Raw genomic sequence first — 24,839 nt, 5'->3', positions numbered from 1 at the left:
CTGGGATCATGACCTGAGCCGAAGGCAGCTGCTTAACCAACTGAGCCACCCAGGCGTCCCAATGGTGTCATTCTTAAGAAACTATTGGCAAATCCAATGTAATGAAGTCCCCCCCCCATGTTTTCTTCTAAGAGTTTATAGATTTAGCTCTTAGTTGAAGTCTTTGATCCATTTTGAGTTAATTTTTATATATGATATAAGGGAAAGGTTTAACTTCATTTGTATGTTAATATCCAGTTTTCCCAGCATCATTTGTTGAAGAATGGTCTCTTGAATGGTCTTAACATGCTTGTTAAAAGTACGTTGACCATGTGAGATTTATTTCTGAGTTCTCTATTCCGCTCCATTAGTCTATATGTCTGTTTTATCCTAATCCTAATCCTGTTTTGATTATTACAGCTTTGTGGTCATTTTTGGAAATTGGGAAATGTGAGTCTTCCAACTTTAATCTTTTTCAGGATTGTTTTGGTTGGCTATTTATGGTCCCTCAGAATTCCCTAGGAATTTTAGGAGGGTTGTTTTATTTCTGGGGAAAAAAAAAACCATCATAGAGGGCCCCTGGGTGGCTCAGTTAGTTAAGCCGCTGCCTTCAGCTCAGGTCATGATCCCAGGGTCCTGGGATCGAGCCCCACTTCGGGCTCCCTGCTCAGCAGGGAGTCTGCTTCTCCTTCTCCCTCTGCCTACTGCTCTACCTGCTTGTGCTCTCTCTCTGTCAAATAAATAAATAAAATCTTTAAAAAAAAAATCAGAGATTTTGATAGGGATTGAATTGACTCTGTATATGATTTGGGGTAGTATTGTCATCTGAACATCTTCGAATCCATGAACAAGCTATGTCTTTCAGTTTATTAAAGTTGTCATTAGTTTTGTTCAGTAATGTTTTATAGTTTTTAAGTGTACAAGTCTTTGATTTTTTTTTTCTTTTTTTATGATTTTTTTATTCTTCTAAAGTAATTTCTACACTCACCATGGGCTTGAACTTACAACCCTGAGATCAGCGTTGCATGCTATACAGACTGAGCCAGGCAGGCTCCCAAAGTCTTTTCATTTCTATGAAATTTATTCTTAAGTATTTTATTCCTTTTGATGCTATTATTTTCTTTTTCTTTCTTTCTTTCTTTCTTCTTTTTTTTTTTTTTTTTTTAAGATTGTATTTATTTATTTGACAGAGATCACAAGTAGGCAGAGGCAGGTGGCGGAGGGAGAGTGGGGAGCCAGCCTCCCTACTGAGCAGAGAGTCCAAAGCAGGGCTCGATCCCAGGACTCTGGGATCATGACCTGAGCTGAAGGCAGAGGCTTTAACCCACTGAGCCACCCAGGTGCCCCGCTATTGTTTTCTTAATATCCTTTACAAGTTATACACTGCTAGTATATAGAAATACAACTGGTTTTTGTGTGTTGATTTTGTAGCCTGCAACTTTGGTAAATATATTTGCTCTAATAGGCTTTTTGTGTGGATTCTTTAGGATTTGATACATAGAAGATCATGCCTGTTATCTATAAACAGAACTAACTTTATCTCTTACTTTCTATTTTGCTTGCTCATTCACTCAGTTTCCTTCCTTCCTTTTTAAAAATCTAATTGTTCTAACTAGAATTTCTAGTACTATGTCAGTAGAAGTGACAAAAGTATATATCTTATAGTCTTTCACCACTGAGTATGATTTTAGCTGTGGATTTTTTGTATATATCCTTGATCGTGTTGAGTAAGTGCCCCTTTGTTCCTAGTTTATTCAGTGCTTTTATTTTGGAAGGGTTTTGGATTTCCTCATACTTTTTCTGCATTTCAGTGAAATAATGATGTGGGTTTTTTCCATCCTTCTGTTAGTGTGGTGTATGACATTGATTGATTTGCATGTGTTGAACTACTCTTGCATCCTGAGGATAAATCCCATTTGGTTGTGTTATATAATCCTTTTCACATGCTGCTGAATTTGGATTGCTGTATTTTGCGGTTTTCTTTTAATTTTTTTTTAGATTATATTTATTTATTTGACATAGAGATCACAAGTAGGCAGAGAGGCAGGCAGAGAGAGCGAGTGAAGCAGGCTCCCTGCTGAGCAGGGAGCCTGATGCAGGGCTCGATCCCAGGACCCTGAGATCATGACCTGAGCTGAAGGCAGATGCTTAACTGACTGAGCCACCCAGACACCACAGTTTGCTGGTATTTTGTTAGGGAGTTTTGCATTTATATTTATAAAGGATATTGGCCTGTAGTTTTCTTGTGGTGTCTTTGTCTGGCTTTGGTATCCGAATATGTTGATCTCATAGAATGAATTAGGAAGTATTCCTTCCAGGGGTGCCTGGGTGGTTGGGCGTCATGATCCCAGGGTCCTGGGATCGAGCCCCACATTGGGCTCCAGACCCCCTCTCTCTCTCTCAAATACATAAATAAATAAAATCCTAAGGGAAAAAAGTATTCCCTCGGTGCACTTGACTGGCTCAGTCAGTAGAGCATGTGACTCTTGACCTTAGGTTATCAGTTCAAGTACCACACTGGGCATAGACCTTACTTCAAAAAAAAAAAAAAAGTATTCTCTCTTCTTCACACTTCTTTCTTGGAAGACGTTGAGGAGGAGGATGTTAATTCTTTGGTACAGTTCACCGGTGAAACCATCTAGTCCTGGGCTTTTCTTTGTTTATAACTTTTTAATTACTGTTCAGTCTCCTTACCATGATATCACTGCACCAATATACTATTAATATTCAGATTTTCTGTTTTTTCTTGGAATAGTTTTTTTTTTTTTTAAGATTTTATTTATTTGTTTATTTGACAGAGATCACAAGTAGGCAGAGAGGCAGGCAGAGAGAGAGGAAAGGAAGCAGGCTCCCCACTGAGCAGAGAGCCTGACTCGAGGCTCGATCCCAGGACCCTGGGATCATAACCTGAGCTGAAGGCAGAGGCTTTAACCCACTGAGCCACCCAGGCACCCCTCTTGGATTAGTTTTGATTGTTGCCTTCCTTCTAGTTTTAGGGTCAGTTTCCCCTTCTTACAGTTCCTTACTATATACAGTAAGGTTATTTACTTGAGATCGTTCTTTTTTAATGCAGATGTTTATTAGCTGTAAGTTTCCCTTTTTGTATTGCTTTTGCAACATCCTGTTCCTTTTTTTTTTTTAAGATTTTATTATTTATTAGAGAGAGAGCGCACGCGCATGCGAGCGTGCACGCACAAGCAAGGGGAGTGGCAGGCAGAGAGAGAGGGAGAAGCAGGCTCCCCACAGAGCAAGAGGAGCCTGATGTGGGACTCAATCCCAGGACCCTGGGATTATGACCTGAGTCAGAGGCAGTCACCCAACCAACTGAGCCACCCAGGTGCCCTCCTATAAGTTTCTCTTATGTTTTTGTTTTAATTTGTCTCAAGGTATTTTCTTGTGATTTCTTTTTTGACCCATTGGTTATTTAAGAGTGTGTTGTTTAATTTCCACTGATTTTTTTAGGTTTTTTTCCTATTACTGATTTCTAGTTTTGTTCAGTTATGATCAGAAAATAAACTTTTCATGATTTCAGTACTTTCATATTCATTAAGGCTTGGTGGTCTAGCTCAGAGAATCATCTGTGTGCACTTGAGAAGAATGTTTTGTTGGATGGAGTGTTCTGTATGTGCCAGTTAGGTCTCATTGGTTTGTAGTGTGATTTCCTAATTAATTTTGTGCTTAGTTATTCTACTCATTGAAAGTGGGGTATTGAAATTTGCACCGATTATCATTGAACAGTATATTTTTCCCTTCAATTCTGTCATTTTTCTTCGTGTATTTTGGCTTTCTGTTGTTAGCTACATGTGTGTATAATTATTGTATCTTCTTTTGGGAATGCATATTTTAAAATACACAGTGTCCTCCTTTGTCTCCTATAACCTTTTCTGACTTAAAGTTTGTTTTGTCTGACAATAATACAGCTTTCATTTGGTTACTATTTGTGTGGAATATCTTTTTCCTTTTTTTTTTTACTTTCAACCTCTTTGTGTCTTTATGTCTAAAGTGAGTCTCTTACAGAGAGTGTATGGATGATCAAATATTTTTAATCCATTCTGCCAATCTTTGCTTTATTAATGGGAAAGATTGGCCCATCTGTATTTAAAGTAATTACTGATGAGGATTTATTTCTACTATTTAGGTATCTGTATGTCATATCTCTCTTTTGTTCCTTGGTTCCTCTATTACTGTCTTTTTTGGTATTTAGTTAAATTTTTAAGGTGTATTTTGTTTTCCTTCTTTCTATGTGTATGTGTTTACTTATTTTTGTAGTGGTTACCTTGTGGATTACAATTACCATTTTAAAGTTCCAACAACCTAGTCTTAATAATACCAACTCTGTTTCAGTAATACCTTGAAGGATAGATACTCCATTCATATACATTTCTGTCCCTACCCCTTGATGTTGTTACTGTCTCAGATAACATCTTTATGTGTCTGTTAACATAAATTTATAAATATTGGGGTGCCTGGGTGGCTCATTTTTAAGTATCTGCCTTCAGCTTAGGTCACCATCCCAGGGTCCTGGGATTGAGCCCCACATCCAGCTCCCTGATCTGCGGGAAGCCTGCTTCTCCCTCTCCCACTCCCCCTGTTTGTGTTCCCTCTCTTGCTGCGTTTCTCTCTGTCAAATAAATAAAATCTTTAAAAATAAATAAATAAATTTATAAATATTTTATCCATTTGCTTTTGGGGAAAAAAGTTATAAGCTAAAAGTACAGTAGCTCTAGCTTTTATATTTGCCTATGTAGTTAACTATTCCCAGTGTCCTTTATTTTTTTCTTATGGATTCAAGTTACTGTGTAGTGTCTTCTAATTTCATCCTGAAGAGCTCTCTTTAGTATTTCTTAAACAAAGCCAACTGGTAATGAATTCCCTCATAGTTTTTATTCTTTTTAAATCTGAAAATGCCTTAATTTCTTTTTTTATTCCTGAAGGATAGTTGTGCCAGGTATAGAATTCTTGGTTAATGTTTTTTTTTCTATCATGACTTTTGAATGTGTTTTCCTACTCCCAGCTCACTGAGTGAGTTTAAAACAGTTGATTTAACATTTTTTGACTAGTAACTTATGTATCTGGGCCACCTCAAGGGTAGTTTTTGTCAGATTTTTTTTTTCTGTGAATGTGACTTTTTTTGTTTCTTTGTGTGCTTTATGTTTTTGTTGAGAACAACAAATCTATACTGGACATCCTGAGTATATTTTTTTTTTACTTTTTGATTGTTGGAGCTGCATGTATTCCTTGTTGTGTATGGTTATGGATATTTCTGTTTCATCATCTCTGCGGACAGCCAGTGACCTGTTTGAGATTTCCTTAAATGTCTGCCTCCACAAATTTAAAATAGAAGTGGTGGAGGGAAAAATGAAACAAGGTGAAACCAGAGAGGGAGGCAAACCATAAGAGACTCAATCTCGGGAAACAAACTGAGGCTTGCTGGAGTGGAGGGGGGTGGGAGGGATGGGGTCGCTGGGTGATGGACACTAGGGAGGGTATTTGCTATGGGGAGTGCTGTGAATTGTGTAAGACTGATGAATCATAGACCTGTACCCCTGAAATAAATAATATATGTTAATAATGAATAAATAAATGAAAGAAATAGTTAAAAAAAAAAAAAAAGCCCTGTTTCTAAATTTCCCAGTAGGTGTTGCTATGGGAAGCCACTGCTGGCAGGAGGCCCAACACCAAGGCCAGTGTCTACATCAGGGCATTACCAGAGCAACCAAAACAACCCTCAGTTTTGGGAGAACAAGTTCCCCATTGCTTGTCATGGCATCAGTCATCCATTCAGGAACATGAAGGGGGGCTGAGGAACCGGGGGATGGTGGCTGGTTTGCACTCTGTGCTTATTAATAAAGAGAAGCAGCTTGTCCTTTCTTCGTCACTTTCTGAGTTGATATAACTGACTAATCAGGTTCCAGAATTCCACAACAGTTGGTTCCAGTCTCTCTTTCTGTCTTATTGGTTGCTTTGGGGGAGGGACTGATCCCTAGAGCTGCCTGCTGTGCCATTTTGCATAGTGTCACTCTCTCTTATTTTTGCATCTGTACTTCTTAACTAGTCTCCTCTAGGGGGCCTGTTTTATAGTTATCGTGCACACATAATAGAAGTGTGAGGGAGTACAGATGCGCTAATGTTGTAAAAGGCAAGACAGTGTTGGTTTTAGAGCCAAACCAATCTGTATTTACATTCAGGCTTGCTGTTTATCTTGGGTAAATCTGAACCTTGGTGCATCGGTCAAATAGCTTCATAATAGCATGAGAGGAGGCATGTGGAAGTGCTATTAGCAGCTGTAAATGCCAGCGTTATACCAACATTAGTTGATACTCATGTTTTATCATCGGTTGCTGAGCATCTAGGGCCAACCATTATTAGATGCTTTATGTACATATTCCTAGCAGTAGTCCTGTAAAACGAGTATTTTCTGTTTTGTTGGGATTTTTGTTGTTGTTGTTGTTGTTTATAGACGATGAAACTAAGGCTTAGAGAGGTTTTAACAGTTTTCTTAAGGTAAAATTAGGAGTCAAAGCCAGGGCTGCCTGACTTGCTTACCCACTGCCCCATAGCTGAGTCACACTGATTTTAAGGTCTCTTACCTGTTTTTTTCTCCTTCAGGAGTCACATGCCATAGGAAAAAAGCCTGAAAATCCAGCAGACATGATTGAAGAAGGGGAGCTTATCCTATCTGTGAATATCTTATACCCTGTTATATTTCATAAGGTCAGTAGTAAAACCTTTTTAATTTCACAGATAAAATGGGTGACTTCTGTCAAACGATTTAATTATTTGAAGAGTCACAGTCCTTAGGGTCCAAATCAATGCAAACATATGCTGTTTTATGTAACAGTTACACTATTGGAATGTGTTATTCCTGATTGCTTCACTGGAAACAACTGAAAGTATATGTGAATCCACAGTGACTCTAATTATATGAATTCTTGGGTTTGTTTCTTAGTTTTGCTTTTGCTTTTGTTTTTGTTTTAATAGAATAGGTGACTGGTAAAGGAGTAAGTTAACCTTTTTTCACGAATTCAGAATACTTGGGAAGTTGTCTAACTAAAGACAGTTCTTCTTTGATGAAAATGCAGAAAGTCAATAGGTTAAGGAATATTCAGAAATTTCTTAGAGGTCTCTAATAAAAAGAATTCAGTCCTAGCCCAAATGTGTGTATTCTTGATTCCCTGAATAGATGTCACAAACTTCGATAAGATTTAATTGAAATAATAGTATATCTGAATTGCACTTGTGAAAAATAGTCAGTAATGAAGCATCTGGGATATAGTTGGTACAATTACCCTTCCAGTCAAACCAAACCAATAAAACCAAACTTTTGGGTCTGTAACATGAGAGTAGTGTATAGATTGCTTGACTTCCATGAGGTAACTTGCAAGACATTTTAAAACACTGTTGCTGGGGCACCTGGGTGGCTCAGTCAGTGTAGCTCGCCCAACTCTTGATCTCAGGGTCATGAGTTCAAGCCCTTGGTTGGGTGTGGAGCCTACTTAAAAATCATAATAAATAAAACAGTGCTGCTAGGTGAAGTTATATTCCAAAGGTTCTTGGTAATTACATTTTAGTAGCATCTTGATAAACTTTAGCTTAAACTAAGAAAGTTCTGTTGCTAAGTGTCTTAGTCTGTGTGGCTGCTGTAACAAAAAAATCACTGATAGAGATGCTTATAACCAGCAATTTGTCCCAGTTCTGGATGATGGTGGTCCAAGTTTTGGGGCCAGCACAGGCGGGTGAGGCCCTCTTCCATGTCATGAACTTCTCAGGTGGCAAAAGGAGCTAGGGTGCTCTGTGGGATCTTCTATAAGACCATGAAGCCCATTCATGAGGCTCAACTCTCACGACCTCATCACCCCCACCCCCCAAAGACCCAGCCTCCGAACACTATCACTTGGGCATTAGGATTCCAGTATCTGAATTTGGGGTAGACACAGACATTCAGACCATAGCACCAAGTATCTCAGTTGTCTGTTGGATTAACAGAGGTGGCTGAGTGACCATACGAGAGGTCCGTGCCATTGAGAAGAGCGAGTCGGCTGCAGCCACAGGGCCACAGGGGGAAGCACTAGAGACAGTTGGGAGTGAAAAGGAGTGAGGAGAAGCTTTAGACCACAGCCTTTATTGAGGTTTCCATGGGTAGGGCAGGGCAGGGCAGAGCAAACAGTTCAGGCTTGGCTAGTTTGAATATTACAGCGGGCTTGGGGGTATAGGGTCTGTCTCCCTAGTTGTCTGCTACCTAACCTTAATTGATTTAGGACAGGGAAATACCTGCTTGGTGTGTGAGAATGAGAACAATGAAGTGGCTGCAGAGACCAGGCTCTGGATCACGGTGGGGATGTAAACAATTTTGGCCATTAATTTGGACCTGTAATTAATGGGTGCCAAATTGACAAATACAGAATCTAAGAAAACACAGAACACTGAGTTATGGGGATAACTTCAAATTAAGAAAACCAGTAACTTCATTTAGATCTGGTCAGGACAGGATTTACAGTTTAATTGCTTTGTCTGTAAGTGGACATTTACTTATTTACCATTTGATTTGTAGCACAAAGAACACAAGCCATACCAGACGATGCTGGTATTGGGCAGTCAGAAGCTCACAGAACTGAGGGATTCAATTTGCTGTGTCAGTGACCTCCAGATTGGTGGGGAATTCAGCAACACTCCTGATCAAGCTCCTGAGCACATAAGCAAAGTAAGGTGTTGTGTTTTCTTTTTTTTCCTTAACCCTCATAAATCAAGAAATAATAATAGTAGTAACAATAATAGTAAGCTAAATAAGTAGTGGTTACTCTAGCAGAATCGTAAATGTTCCAGTAAATCCTTTCTTCTTTTATGCCATTCTGTCAAATTTATCTGTTCTCTTCTTTTTATCATCAAGACATTTTCAAAGATGAGGCTGGGCTCAGGTTTGATTTTCTGTCTCCCATTCAGTTCTCAGCCATTCTCTTGTGTATACTCTTCCTTTTAATGTCATAGTGACACCTAATTGTCTCCTCCATGTTCGTACAACTTGACCCCACTAGCATTTGAATTTGCCATTCACTCTCTCCTCTTTCAAACTCTGAGTTTCCATCAGTCCTAACTGCCCCCAGCAAAGGGTGGGTGTCCGCCTGAGGGCTCACTGCCCAGAGAAGGTCCTGTCAGTCCAAGGCTCAAGACCAAGCCCGGACACATGGCATCTGATGTTGGTCCTTAGCTGCTGTTTGCCATGGAGATGCTGTCAAAAGGACAGAAATATACATACCCATTGGTTAAAGATAGAAAGGGGCAGAGTGGTAGACTGGCCACCCACAAAGTTTTCCAAAGGGATTGCTTGCCCTGTAGAATAGTAAGGCCTTGATCTCTGTAGTTCATGGTAAGACAAACGAGCTAATTCTGTTACTTGGTGCACCTCTGGTGGAAGACTCAGATTTACTGGCCCACTTAGAAGGGGCAGCCTCTCCTGTAGCTCAGAAAAGGATATTTGGGTCAGATAGAATGGGGAGAGAGTTTGGATGAGAACCACCACAGTCACTATTTTTGCCGGTTCCTGTGCCACCAGCCACAAAACTGTTCTTAGCACGTAGGTTTCAGGGTGCCTGGGTGGCTCAGTCAGTTGTGTCTGACTCAGCTCAGGTCATGATCTCAGGGTCCTGGGATCAAGCCCCGGATTGGGCTCCCTGCTTAGCGGGGAGTCTGCTTCTCCCTCACCTCTTGCCTCCTTCCCCCTGCTCATGCTCTCCCTGTCAGATTAAAAAAAAAAAAAAAAAGTGGGCTTCACTTTGGTGGTTCTTATAAATTCTTCTGGGCTTTCCTCAGTTTTCATGGTTTAAGTATACTCTAATCTTTGTTAGTGACACTCTGTCTGCTGCCTTCTCTCCTCATTTCCAAACCATTATTTTGAGTGCCTGCTGGACATTGTCATAGAGCCTCAGTGCTGCCTGGCATTTTTTCACATCTCTATAGTTGATTCACTCTGCTCCGTTTCCGGGGGTGCGGCGGGGGGGCAGCTGTGATTCATTCTGAAACTGCCTACATATCCTCATGACTTACCATCAGTGGAAACTCTGGCTGTTTGTTTCATGGAGAACGTAAAGTTACCAGAAAAGAACTTTCCATCACCTCTCACCTCTTTATTTCCACTGAGCCATCTCCTGCCTTCCCACCCGGGACAGAGCTGGACTAAAGCTGCTGCGACCTGAGGCCAGGCTGCCTGCCCATGCGGTCCCATGTCTCACCGTGCTTGGCCTCACATCATGGTCCACTCCATTCTGCCAGCAATCCCTTCATTACAGGTGCGCCGTGATGGCTCCCTTCCCGAACCTTGTCTCGACCACGCGGCTTCCTCTAGCCGCCACTCATCTTTCTGCTTCCTCCTCAGCAAACCAGAGTGACTAACAGCAAGTAGGAACAATAATGAGTTATTAATAATAGTCCCTAAATTCATTGTTTCTCTCTTTCTGCCATCACCTTCCTTGTCTTGTACTCACTCTTGTTCTCACCACTCCTCAAAAATCACTTTTCTTGCTGCCACTGTAGACGTCGTTCTCAGACCTTTTCTGACCACTCATCGGGTGTGACTCCAGTGAATGTTCCTTCTTCCTTGCAGGATTTTCTTTACTCAACTTTTAGGACATTACACCCACCTGATTTTCCTTCTCTCTGACTGACTTAATTAATTCCTTCGTTGAATGCTTCTCATTTTCCTGGCTTTTGTTGTAAAGCCCTGGGAGTCTGTCCTCAGACTCCCTTTGATGTATCCTCCCTAGGTGATCTTACCCAGATTCAGAGCTGTCAGTACTGGGAATTCCAAAATTCTCTCCAATCTCAGCATCTTCTCTGACCTCCAGACTTCTATATCCAACAGTCTTCTTGACAGTTTTTTTTATTTATTTAAGTAGTTTCTAACCCAATGTGGGGCTCTAAGAGTCTCATGATCTTGGTCCCTGAGATCAAGACTCGCGTGCTCTTCCAACTGAGCCAGCCAGGTGCCCCATCCTTGACAGTTTTTCTTGGATGTCTGACAGCCATCTCAAATATAATCTGTTCATAAGCAAATGCTATACTGCTCCACGAAAGCCTGTGCCCTCCCCAGTGTTCCTGTCTCAGTAAATATGCCCATCATGCATCTGGTGACTTGGGCTGGAAACCTGGAGTCCTCATCTCCTTTTCCTTCCACATTGAAGGCATCAGCGAGAGCTTTGACTCTACTTTAAAAATACATTTAGGCTTTGCCCTGCTCTTCTCTCTCTCTCTCAAAGATAAAAAAATAAATCTTTAAAAAAATTAAAAGATAAAGTCTTCGAAAATGAAAATGAAATCAATCCTGTCATTCTCCAATCTAAAAATCTAAGTGGATCTCTGTAGGCTGACATACAAGGCCTTTTGTCATGATGATTCCCAAGTTAACTGTCCATGCTATCCAGCCTCTACTTCTGCACCATATGCTTCAGCCACAGAGAATTTATGCTGCTCAAGCATGACACTTTTTCATGCCTCCAAATGTCTGAACATTTCCCTCCCTCCCTCTGTCCATCTGGCTCATGCTCATATTTCCAAACCCAGCTTAAAACTCACTTATTACATAAAATCTCTCCTGACTGCCCTCTCTTTGCCCCTCTGGCACCATTTCTTTGGCCATTATAGTGTCTGTAATAATTGGCTGGCGCTGTCTGCTGTGTCTCTGTGCCCCACAAGGTGGGCTGTGTTCCAGTCCTTTTGCTGATGGGCAAGGAGACCAGCGTTCTATGACTCACATGTAGATTTCACTTAGTTTTCTCTTTCTACCAAAAATGGTTTTAAGATAATTGTTTTTTTCAGGTTTGGCATCTCGGTGCTGTGGGACATAAACATTAGATTAGAGAGAAACAAATGGAATTTCAAGGCTGTATGCAGACCAAGAAATAAAAATTTATCTTCTTTTAAAGGAGAAGCAGCAGCCTTCAGCAGTTTCTCCATCCTACCAAAAAAAAAAAAAAAAAGTGTTATTATAAAGTTTTTATAAATCCACTCTAATAAACAGACTGTGTTCACTCTCATGGCAGTCATGTTGTCCTTGTTCAAGGCAGCTGGAGTCTGATCTGGGAGTCAGTCTGAGGGCCAGAAAGCCAGAGAGGGTTTCTAACCAGGTGTGCCTAGTTTGTGGTATTTGTATGTCGGAGCTGATGTGTTTCGCAGCCTTTTTTTTTTAAAGATTTTATTTATGTATTTGTCAGAGAGAGCACAAGCAGGCAGAGGCAGAGAGAGAAGCAGGCTCCCCGCTGAGCAGGGAGCCCGATGCGGGACCGGATCCGAGGACCCTGGGATCATAAACTAAGCCAAAGGCAGCGGCTTAACCGACTGAGCCACCCAGGTGTCCCCGTTCAGCAGCTTTCTCAGCAGGGGGCTGGTAGATTTCATTATCCTGGCTTAAATACCGAACACATGTGTGGTTGTATTGTTTCTGCCTCTTCCAGCTCTTTATTTAAAGAATAACCTCTGATGATTGAGTGCTTGCTACGTGCTGGACAGAAGTGTGCTTTGGACAGAATTAGCACCGGTCGAGGGGTAAGAAAAGGTTGGGTCAGCGCGCCCTCATGTGTTGCGGGAGTTGGGTAAGCAGGGTGGAGGCTGGATTCGAACCGCTGTTGACTTGCCTTCCAAGCCCCACATCCTGCTTTGCCACTCGTGACATCAGGCCCGAGGGTCTTCCCTGCCCTTTGGTTGACTTGCTGACTAGGCAGAGTGAAACCCCGAGCTGTGCTGTGCGTCACCACAGCTTCTACAAGGACTCCGGAATCTCTGTTCAGAGAGCTGGTTCGTGCTCCCTTGGTCTGCAGCTGTGGTTTAAGGACCTGAACTGCTGAATTAGTGATATTTTGCAGATACTGACATTTGTCTGACCTATGGAAAGATTTTCATTTCACTGATTGGCATGTGTATTTTATGGTTTGGTTTTTTAAATTTTTGCTTTGGAATTTTTTTTTCTTCTGATTATGTGAGTCCTCATCTTTCTTGGTGAGTCTGGTCCCTTGGAAAAGTCTAACCGTACACACAAGAGATAGTATGAGTCCTTATGTACCCGTTACCCACCTTCCCCAAATCTCAGCGTTTGCCAAATTATTTTATCTGTTCACCCAGCAAAACGGAGAACTGGTCCATAAGTTATAGTGCTTTTTCTTAAGTTATATAGCATGTACTGCACTGGTGAGCATGGGCAAAACATCAGTGAGTTGCAGTTCCTGTAGCTGAGGAAAGGAGTATCTTCATTTCAACCAGTAAGCAAGAATTCTTAAAGTCTAGATGACTTTAGTATCTGAGCAGGCTGGGAACATTGAGCCAGTATATTTCAATCTCTTAAATCTTACATCTGAAATGTAATAAGTTTTGCTAACATTTGTTTTTTGGACTATAGTAGTCAGAGACTGGAGTGCATTTTTTTAAATATATGTATAAGATCAGGCCACTGGAGTCGTAGGATTGGGCCCCGAATCAGGCTTTCTGCTCAGCAGGGAGTCTGCTGCTCATTCTCCCTCAGCACCTCCCCACAGCTTCTGCTCTCTTTCTCTCGGTTAAATAAATAAATAAACAAAACCTTAAAAAAACAAAACAAAACTTCAGAAGTATTCCTAGGATCTGCTGTGAGAAAACGGTAATGGGAGAGACGCTGAGGAAGCTCTTTGTCTTACACCAGGCCTTTATTTATAATTAGCAGCAATAGGTGCCAGGTATTTTCTTAAAGTTCCTCTAAGCAAGACGCTTAAGAGATTATTGACAAAAAAAAAAGAATGAAAAAGATGAACTAATCTGAGCAATGTTAAAAACAGACCAGATATTAAAATACTAATTAAGATACTAAAAAAGCAAAACAAAACAACACTCGGGTAGAAAATAGTGGCCTGATCTTATACATATATTAATTAATTAATCATGACCTGAGCTGAAGGCAGTCACTCAACCAACCGAGCCACCCAGGCACCCCTAAGGCAGACACTTAACCAACTGAACCAGCCTTCTGCCCCTACTTCTGAAGTTCTAATACAGCTGATTTGAATGTTCGTAAGAGAACAAACTACTAATGCTTAAAATTACATATGGGTGACTTTGTTCACATGATCTGGTCAGTTCTTGATAGTTACTTTGTTTATGAAGTGGAAATAGTAGATCTGGGGCTACCTTAGGTTTATAACAGAAGTAACTTCTTTCACTAGGTTTTCCATATTGGTTGGCGATCCTCCCCTCCCCAAAGCTGGTCAGCTAAACTAGCTGACAAAATAGGGAGACTATTAGTGAGGATCTCTGGTTGCCACTGAAAATCAGAATTACCTGGTGTTGACATTGCTCACATCTTCTGTTCTGTTTGTGTCCCTAGACAAGGAAGAGTTATTATAGGAGGACTTCAGATTTAGGGAAAACAGTTCCCCTTCTAAATAATAACGATGCCAGCCAAAAGCATTAAGTTGCCTAAATCACTTCCATTTCTGTAGAAGCATTTTATAATGAATAAAAAATGAAACTTTTGTTTTTATTTCCAAAATAAGGCAATATTCTTTCAGAACCTTTATTTTAGGGGCGCCTGGGTGGCTCAGTGGGTTAAAGCCTCAGGTCATGGTCTCAGGGTCCTGGGGTCGAGCCCCACATTGGGCTCTCTGCTCGTCAGGTAGCCTGCTTCCCCCTCTCTCTCTGCCTGCCTCTCTGCCTACTTGTGATCTCTGTCAAATAAATAAACAAAATCTTTATTAAAAAACAAAAATCTTTTAGACCCTAGCTTAACCTCGTTGAGGGTGCAGAAGTATATTTAGTGGTAGTTTTTGTGTTCAACAGTAGCTAGATTCAGCATTCTAGTACAGATTATCCTTTTATCTCTGCAAGTACCTGGGAAGAATGTAGTGGCTTTACTCATGTGTTACATGAAGAAACAGGGTCAGGGGTGCCTGGGTGGCTCAGTTGGTTAAGCAACTGGCTTCGGCTCAGGTCATGATCCCAGAGTCCCGGGATCGAGCCCCACATTGGGCTCCCAGCAACATGGGGAGTCTGCCTCTCCCTCTAACCCTCTCCCTTCTCCTGCTCCCTCCCACTGTGTCTCTCTCAAATAAATAAATAAAATCTTCAAAGAAAGAAACAGGGTCAGGGAAATGGAGTGACGGCCTGAGGAGAAGCCGCACAGCCAGTCTCATAAGGGTGGCTGATGTCATTACCGGATAACCTATAAACGAGGGCATGGAGAAAGAAAAATAGAAGCTTTGCGGGAGGAGATGAATTGCAGTTATTTTGGGGGAAGATTTTTTTTTTGAATACCCGAAACTTACATATCTTTCATAGCTGATGAACCGCAGTCTTGTAAGATAGCGGGACAGAGAGACTCACACAGGTGAGGAACCCAAGGTCTGAGGAGTACATATACGCAAGGAGGAAGAACACAGGTCTCCTTACTCTGCCCCAGGGCTCTGGTTGTCAGGACATCGTGAAGAGCAGTCGATTAGAGTGTCTCTCGGCACTGCTTGCCTATCTGAGTCCTGGGGAGCTTGGGAAAACATCAGTGCCTGGGCCACATCCTGAGAGCTTCTCATGTAATGGCTCTGAGGTGAGACTTGGTCTTTGGCGTTCCTGTGATTCATTCTGTTACCAGAGAGCATCAAGAAACACTCGCCCCTCTGGAAAGGCTGGTAGGCTGAAAGTTAAGAAACCCGACGGCTCAGGCCAGTTGTGTGACTACTCTGGTATTCTGGGGCAAGCCTGCTTGAGTAAAAAGAGATAGTCAAATTCTGCCTAAGAATTACTGAAAATTTGAAGGGAGAATTTTTTATAAAAGTACACTGAGGGGCACCTGGATGGCACAGCTGGTTGAGCATCCGAATCTTGGTTTCAGCTCAGGTCGTGATCTCAGGGTTGTGGGATGGAACCTGGTGTTGGGCTCCACGCTCAGTATGGAGCCTGTTGGAGAGTCTCTGTCCTTCCGCCCCTCGTGCTTGTGTTTTCAAAGAAATAATCTTAAAAAAAAAAAAAAAAATACACTGAGGGGCGCCTGGGTGGCTCAGTCGGTTGGGTTTCTGCCTTCACCCCAGTTCCTGACCCCAGGGTCCTGGGATTGAGCCCCACATCGGGCTCCCTGCTCAGCAGAGAGTCTGCTTCTCCCTCTCCTCCCCACTCACACTCTCTCACTATCTCTGTTTCTTTCTCAAATAAATAACTAAATCCTTTTTTTTTTTTAAGTATCCTGAAAATATTAAAAAATATAACAGAAAAACCTAAGTCTATGATCACTAATTATTGCTGGGGAAATATAAAAGATGTGACTTTTGGTTTTTACTTCTAGTATCCAAAATAACTCACTGCTGTGTATTCGCATAATAAAATAATATTGTTTATTTCATTTTTAATTAGGTTCCTTTCACAAGTCTCAGAATATACAAAATTTAAGTCGGACCTAGTGATTAAAACAGCAGTAGGATAATGAAAACAGCAGCAAGGATCAGATGTTTACATTTCCATCCCTGGTAAATAGCATAATACTGGTCACATAGGAAGTTCCCATTAAACAGTAAAGAAATTACCGAGCTAAGCATGTTCTGTAAGGTTGCATACAGTTACTGTAAAGCATATTAGTGTGGTTTTATGACCTATAGATTTTGAATTGGTAGCAATTTCCTAATTATTAATAGAGGACTCTTTTTCAATGCCATCTATTTCCTTATAGGACCTGTACAAATCAGCCTTCTTTTATTTCGAAGGGACATTTTACAATGATAAAAGATACCCGGAGTGCAGAGATTTAAGCAGGTACAGTTTTCAAAAATCTTCTCAGTTTTTCCTGTTTCTAGTTCTTGGAATAGATCTCCACACATCCTGTTACTGGTCCGTTAAGGGTCTTTGCCAAAGAACTGTTTTGTTAGACTGTTTTGTTTGTTTTGGGATCAGAACTATCTCTCAGTTTAAAATATATTCAGTTATTTCATCTGGTCGGCCTAGGTATTAGTAAGTTAATCACAATTCTTACTTCAGTAAGAAACTTTTCCTAGCAAAGACCTGACACAGACCATTTCAAAATCTTTGTGTTATCTACTATCTTAGAAACGACAGCAAATCTTGGAGTGCTTGGTTGGCTCAGCCAGTAGCTACTCTTGATCACAGGGGTTGTGAGTTTGAGCCCCATAATGGGTGTGGAGCCTACTTAAAAAAAAAAAAAAATTCTAGCAAATCTTGTATTGAGCCATAGATACATCTGAGAAACTTTAACTCCTTTTGAAACACTTCATTAGTCTTTTTCATACTTAGGTGATGGCAATAAGTTAGTCTTACTGTTTTTTCTGTTTGTCCGGTATATACTGTTGTTTGCCCTAGATGGGTGTCTAAATACATGCTTAAGTGTATAACATGAAAAATGTATAGCTTGTAGTCAAGTTAATTAGCCCATACTTTTACTATCAGTGTCCTAGCAACTAGAACATACATGTATATTGTTTCTGAGTGTTTATATACATTCTTTTTCATTATAGCCATTTGTATCTGTGTTCTAATGCAGCAGTTCTCAAACGTGCTGGTTTCAGCCTTCCTTTATACTATAATTGAGGACTCCAGACAGCTTTTGATTATGTGGGCTATGGCTATCAGTGTTTACCATATTAGAAGTTGAAACTAGGAAATATTTCAAATATTAACTACTCCCATTACATGTTAACATTAATAATTTGGGGGAGGAAATAACTGTTTTTCAGAACAGAATGAGACGAGTGGCATTGTTCTGAATTTTCCATTCAGTCTGAAGTAATAAAACACATCATGTAGCTGTTAGAATACTGGTCTTTGGAGAGAATAGGAGTCGAAAAGGGCAAATGACATTTTATCACAAAGATCCTTTTGACTTCAGGAACCACACTTTGAGAACCATTGCAGATAAGGACACATTCAGAGTTCTTGATTTTTACATGTGTCAGCCACTGAGATTGTCACCTCAAGGTGGCAACTGTCCAGTTTATTGGGTGAGCCAGGCTTTATGAAATACTTGTAGTCACAAACCATTTTCTGTCATTTTTAGATTTTTGTGGCGTAATGAAATGCCATCTTTTCCCCCTCTTCAGAACTATCATTGAATGGTCAGAGTCCCATGACAGAGGCTATGGAAAATTTCAGACTGCCAAAATGGAAGATTTCACCTTCAATGACCTGTTTATTAAACTGGGTTTTCCTTACTTATATTGTCACCAGGGAGACTGTGAACATGTTATTGTCATCACTGACATAAGGTAAGTGGCAGCACTCAGAACATGATGTCATTTGCTCTGTTTTCCTTTTCTTGATTTCACAGTATAAAAGCACAGGCAGTTGGAGTTGGTTTGTTTTTGTTTTTAAGATTTTACTTATTTGACAGACAGCGAGAGAGGGAGTGGGAGAGGGAGAAGCAGGCTTCCTACTGAGCAGGGAGCCCGATGTGGGGCTTGATCCCAGGACCCCGGGATCATGAACTGTGCTGAAGGCAGACGCTGAACGACTGAGCCGCCCAGGCTCCCCTGGTTTTGCTTTTTTGTTTTTGTTAAGATTTTATTTATTTGACAGAGAGAGATCACAAGTAGGCAGAGAGACAGGCAGAGAAGGGTGGGGAAGCAGGCTTCTTGCCAAGCAGAGAGCCCGATGCAGGGCTTGATCCCAGGACCCTGAGATCATGACCTGAGCTGAAGGCAGAGGCTGAACCCACTGAGCCACCCAGGCGCCCCTGTTTTTAATAAGAGAAATAAAAGTAGTCATTGCAGCTTGGCTTGGGACCAGCAAAATCATGTTTGCTTTCCATGGACTGACCAACTCTCCATCCATTTGTATCCTGTCTTTATTTTGGGAATATCTATAATACAAATACTTGATTAGAGTTGTCAGAAATCTGTAAATAAGTGTCTCCGTTTGTATATCCAGCAGGCAGTAGCCATCCACTTCGTGTAGCACTTTGTATCTCCTGTTGCGCCTTTGCTTAGCAAACTTGCAACTGTATATCTAGGTTTCTTGTCTCTTTCCCAGAATTTTGAGGAGATCAAAGGGAACTGGGGGGAAGAGAAGAGTAATTCTAATATTGGACAAATGTGAAGTCTTAATGTTTTCATCAAGTATAAAGTGAGAAGGACTAGTTTTTTTAAAAGATTTTATTTATTTGACAGAGATCACAAGTAGGCAGAGAGGCAGGCAGAGAGAGAGGAGGAAGCAGGCTCCCCGCTGAGCAGAGCCTGATGCAGGGCTTGATCCCAGGACCCTGAGATCATGACCTGAGCTGAGGCAGAAGGTTAACCCACTGAGCCACCCAGGTGCCCAGGACTGTTCTGTTATAATTAAAGATTTTACTTATTTTTTTTGAGAGATAGAGTATGAGAGGGGAGAAGGTCAGAGGGAGAAGCAGACTCTCTGTGGAGCTGGGAGCCCGATGTGGGATTCCATCCGGGGACTCCGGGATCGACACCTTAGCCAAAGGCAGTTGCTCAACCAACTGAGCCACCCAGGCACCTGAGAGGACTAGTTTAAAATAAGATTTTGTTATAATTTTATATAGCTTGTGTTGTGTCTTTCTCATGAATAAGGCCATTCGTTTCCTTATTTAGGAAATCTGTAAAGGATCATTATATAGAAATAAGCCCTGCTCCATCCCTGCTTTAATTCTGAGAGACCATTTTTAGGGGTTTTTTTGTGTGTGTGTGGAGCAGTGATACACCCATACTTTTTATTATACCAGTAATAGGAACTTTATAAAGTCCCTACCTCCACATTTCTAGAATTTTAGTGACCAGTTTCCAAAATTTACCTGGCATGCACTCATTCTTGGGAAGGTCCCCGAGGAAGTACTCCACACTTACCTTTAGTAAACCTTGAAATAGAAAAACAGGAGTGCAGGGGCGCCTGGGTGGCTCAGTCAGTTAAGCATCTGCCTCCGGCTCAGCTCATGATCCCAGGGTCCTGGCATTGAGTCCCACATTGGGCTGCCTGCTTCTCTGTCTGCTGCTGCCCCTGCTTATGCTCTCTCTTTCTCTGACAAATAAAATCTTAAAACAAAAAAAATATGAAGGCAAAGCAGAACAGATAATGCAGGGAAAGGAGAATCCTAGCACGATGGCCATCTAGCCAGTTCGTCCCAAGACTAGAGCACAGCGGAGAACTCGGGAAGGGTGTCTGGGACTGCCAGGTCTCCCGCTTGTGCATTAGCACACTGGACAGCGCGGTTCTCATTCTGTCGGGAAGTACAGAACTAAATTGGCGACAGGTATGTGCAACCGAAGCAGATGTGAACCTGAGAGAAGTAGCTAGCTGGCAGCTTCTGGCTCGCAGCTAGAAAACTGTGTATTACACGATAAAGGGAAACTATAAGTTGTGGAGTTTAGGTGCAAGTCGTAATATTAATTTGGCATCATGTAAACGTTGAATATTTAACCAAAGTTATTTTGGTTCTGTAGAGGGATGTTGAGGGGATAAATTCTAAAGAAACAGTTAAATGTACAAGACAATAGCCCTTAGGGGAAGGAGATTTGCTGAAGCAAAAGGCCAGGGGACCAGGAGAGCTCATAAACTCCAGTTTTGTAGGACTGAAAATTATATACATTTCTTTGATAATGTGTTAGACTTTATATAAGCTTTTCTGCCTGCTCTTTCACTGAAGCGGAATGTGCCTGAGAATTAGCCCAAGATGGAAGACAACCCACTTTTCTGCTATTTTAGTTTAACATTTCTTACTGTACAGCAGTGTCATCCTTAAACTCAAGGCAACATGGGAAAATAATTCATGCTTATTTATTTTTTTAAGATTTTATTTATTTATTTGACAGACACAGCAAGAGAGGGAACACAAGCAGGGGGAGTGGAAGAGGGAGAAGCAGGCTCCCCACAGGGCAGGGAGCCTGATGAGGGGCTTGATCCCAGGACCCTGGGATCATGACCCAAGCCGAAGGCAGATGCTTAACAACTGAGCCACCCAGGTACCCCACAATTCACGCTCATTAAACATCTGCAGTGTGGGATGTTTCTAAGGAATTTTTAGTTTTAGTTTTTAAAAAAAATTTTTTAGTTTCACTTTTTAAAATATTTTATTTTTAAGCAGTCTCTACACCCAGTGTGGGGGTTGAACCCACAACCCCCAAGACCAAGAGTTACATGCTCTATCAACTGAATCAGGCAGGTGCCCTTTAAAGAATTTTTAGATGTAATTTGGACTACAAGTCATTTTTCAAAAATATTTTATTTATTTGAAAAAGAGAGAGGGCACATGAGCAGGGAGGAGGGGCAGAGGCAGAGGGAGAAGCAGGCTCCCTGCTCGAGCCCGACACAGGGCTTGATCCCAGGACCCTCGGATCATGACCTGAGCTGGAGGCAGAAGTTTAACTCCCTGAGCCACCCAGGCGTCCCTGGACTACAAGTCAGTTTTGTCTTCTAGATAGATTTAATCATTCAGTGCCATTCCATAGTTTGATAGTTGGTAAACTCTTACAAGTTTACTAATTTTTTTTTAAGATTTTATTTATTTATTTGATAGAGAGATCACAAGTAGGTAGAGAAGCAGGCAGAGAGAAAGGGGGGAAGCAGGCTCTCTGCTAAGCAGAGAGCCTGATGCGGGGCTCTATCCCAGGACCCTGAGATCATGACCTGAGCCGGAGGCAGAGGCTCTACTCACTGAGCCACCCAGGCGCCCCTACCAATCATCATCTGATATGAAGTTGATATATTGCTACCCTTTCTTACTAAAAGACAAAAACTAAGAATCATTTTAAAATGGTCAGGACCTTTAGAATACTCTGGCTCAGTCCCCTTCATTTTCTGGATGACGAATGTAAGGTCCAGTATGGTTAAGGAATTTATTCACAGCCAGTCAGCTGATCAGTGGCACAGTAGAGACTGATTTCATTAATAACTTATAAATTCTGACACCTAAAGCTAAAGTCTTCTGTCAGTTCACATTACACCACGAGTCTGATTTAGATTTTAATAAAGAGGATAGTAAATAAGAGCCACGTAACTCATGACCAAATAGATAAAATAGTTGCTCAGACTGTCTCCCAGGAAGGCAGTGAGTGTTGAGTAAAGCAGAGGCTCTCTGACAGAATGCGTTCAAGATCTGCATGCAGACTGCCCTCTTGGGAGGGTCACAGAACACATGACCTGTTCGGGAAGTTTCATCTGAAAGAAAACATTGTTTAATCCTAAATGATCTTCAGGAGAGTGTTTTCGTAGAACAAAGTTTGGTCAGACCTAGTGTAACAAATAATTTTATACCTGAGTCTTTCATAAGAAAAAAAAATTGAAAAATATACCTACTAGGTTCTTAATGTTGAGGTAAGATCTGTTTCATCATCGATAACAACAATTTGCATTTTTTAAAACAATTTGCATTTTAATATATTCATTTACTTCTCGTGTACAAAAGGCTTGCACATTGTGATGACTGCTTGGACAGGACACTTTATCCCCTTCTTATCAAGAAGCATTGGCTGTGGACTAGAAAATGTTTTGTTTGTAAAACGTACACAGCCAGGTAAGTGATACCTATTTCTTTCTTCAAGAATTACTGGTTTTCAGTAGTCAAGTACTTTCCATTTTTGGTATTTCAGTGTTTCCTATTTTAAATTTGAATCTGAGAACTTACACTGTGGGGGTATAAATAAAAGAAATGGTTTTATCTAGTACATAAGTGCTGCAAATTAGTAGGTTACATTTAAACAGTAAGGAAATGCATTCTGTGTAGTGAAAGTCCAGAGCTGGCTCAGACTTTGGATCTTTAGGGAGCCATGTTGTCTTTCTCTCTGCAGTCTACAAAATCAGCATCCACGGCTCCTCCTCCATGAAAAAGCAATACAGCATTCAATATATAGAATGAGGTCAAAATAATGGGTTCATAAAATTTTTACTTTATGGGATACTTCACGTTTAGTTTGGTTTTTAACTATGGATCAGGGTCAAAAAATTCTGAGGAAAGGAGAATAATTGTGTATCAGATTTGGGGGTGGGGGTTTTTCCCACCCCACCCCTCCCATGAGCTTTTCTAAATGATCAGTAGGAAAACATGATAAATCAGTTATCAAACTGGAAATCGGGGAATGTTAAAATAGACCATGAGATGCAGATTCAAATAGATTGCTGAAAATCAGTCTTTCATCTTCCCATGACCAGTAGTAATGTCTCAGGCAAGAAAACATATCAATTCAGTGTTGCCCATATTCCCATTTGTATACACTCTGTAACATTTTATCCTGACTTCTAGGTAAAACACATGGAGTTTTCAAATTTGCCAGGACTAATTTACCAGTTAAAAAGATAAGTTACATAAAAGTTCCTCAGGTCTGTAGCATCTAATCCGTTTTTTCAAGATGGCCAATTACATTTTAACAGTTAATTGGAGGATAGGTTAAGTCATACCAGAAGTGTATAGGGTGCTTTCACCTATGGATTTTTATTTTGCTATACTTACTTTTAAGAAGTCTTTCAGAGAAACAGCCTTCTGCAGGGTTTTTGTTAGTTGCCCTTTTGCCTTGCAGAGTATTGGTAGTGTATGTCTGTATCTATATGTATACAAAATTGTAGAAAGGATTACAGTGTATTAAGATAGGATGACAAGGCAATAGCGGGAATGTTATGTTTCCACATCACTACAGGTCATAATGCATTAAAGTTTGAGAAGGTTGATTGTGATGGTGTAATCTTTTTTTTTTTTTTTTTTAATTACAGATGGGTGACGAACAATGACAGTTTTGCACCAGAGGACCCATGTTTCTTTTGTGATGTTTGCTTTCGGATGCTCCACTATGATTCAGAAGGCAACAAACTAGGAGAATTCCTTGCTTATCCTTACGTTGATCCTGGAACCTTTAATTAATAACAACAAAAAATGTACCTGTGAAGTAACTGTCCTCTTGGATGGTTACTTTATTTCCAGAACGTGCCACTGAAGAACAGGACCCACCTGAAATATTCAGCTAGTTACCCACATCCCTGCAAAAGTTCACATCACAGGTTTTTGGTTTTTTTGTTTTTTGTTTTTTTTTTTAAATCACAGGTTTTCTTATAAAGTAACTTGTTTAGAAATACATTATTTTAGTGTTCATTTCAAAATAGGGTTTTTATTTGATGTGTTTGCCTGTTTTTTAAGTGTGTTTATTTTACTTAGTTGTAGGAGTGCTTTATATTTTTTGAATACAAATCCTTTCAGATTCAGGTATTCTGATTTTTGGCCATTCTGTGGCATGCCTGTTCATTCTGTGTCCAGAATACTTTTTGCTAATCTGTAGTTAGAAAAATTCAGTTAATCAAATCATACATCAAGTGGTGGAGGTGTTTTGAAAGTTCTTTGGAAAGAAAAAAAAAAACTCTTTGAAGAATGTGAGAGTTGTATCTTGTACCATGAGGCTTCCAAGGTAAAGATCCTTCAAATACCTGTGATAAAAATGAGGGGGAAGAATAAAAGTAGATTTAACAAATACAGTATTAAGAGTAGCAATTCTGTAATCTGATCTCACAGTGGGCTCTTTTGTAATACTAAGGTTTTGTTGGTAGAAACTAGCAGGAATACTAATCATTTTAATGAGACTGCGTGAATAATGAATATAAAAATATTTCAGTATATACTCAAACCTTCAAAAAAGTCACATTTCAATTGAAGATTCATTTCTTGAGAACTTCTTCAGTTTAATATTATGATTAAGAAAATAGATTTTGGGGTACCTGGCTGGCTCAGTCGGTAGAGCATGCAAGTCTTGATCTCGGGGTTTTAAAAGTTTGAGCCTCACACTGGGTGTTGAGATTACTTAAAAAAATCTTAAAAAAAAATAGATTTTATGTAGTATGATCCCTGGGACATGGGAAGTCGGGATCCTGTGGATTACCAGCTCTGGTTCACTCATTCTTGCGCAATAAAAATACCCAGTATTCTGTATGCAAAA

The 24,839-nt window shown here is 40.6% G+C and overlaps 1 protein-coding gene across 1 annotated transcript in view; it reads left to right on the top strand.

The window, feature by feature from the left end:
- SNAPC3 (small nuclear RNA activating complex polypeptide 3) overlaps nt 1-23,922 on the top strand; it is a 38,977-nt gene extending 15,055 nt beyond the window's left edge. The window contains exons 4-9 of the mRNA XM_032880564.1: nt 6,589-6,693; nt 8,531-8,680; nt 16,643-16,725; nt 18,024-18,188; nt 22,331-22,438; nt 23,629-23,922. Of these exons, the coding sequence (XP_032736455.1) occupies nt 6,589-6,693; nt 8,531-8,680; nt 16,643-16,725; nt 18,024-18,188; nt 22,331-22,438; nt 23,629-23,776 (759 nt within the window). The 3' untranslated portion in view covers nt 23,777-23,922. The remainder of the gene's footprint in view (nt 1-6,588; nt 6,694-8,530; nt 8,681-16,642; nt 16,726-18,023; nt 18,189-22,330; nt 22,439-23,628) is intronic.
- The last annotated feature ends 917 nt before the right edge of the window (nt 23,923-24,839 follow it).

The sequence above is a fragment of the Lontra canadensis genome, unplaced genomic scaffold (genome assembly GCF_010015895.1).
Source record: "Lontra canadensis isolate GAN:19392208 unplaced genomic scaffold, GSC_riverotter_1.0 scaffold70, whole genome shotgun sequence".
NCBI lineage: Eukaryota > Metazoa > Chordata > Mammalia > Carnivora > Mustelidae > Lontra > Lontra canadensis.
The sequence above is the reverse complement of the archived record's forward strand: the minus strand, read 5'-3'. Positions and strand labels throughout refer to the sequence as shown.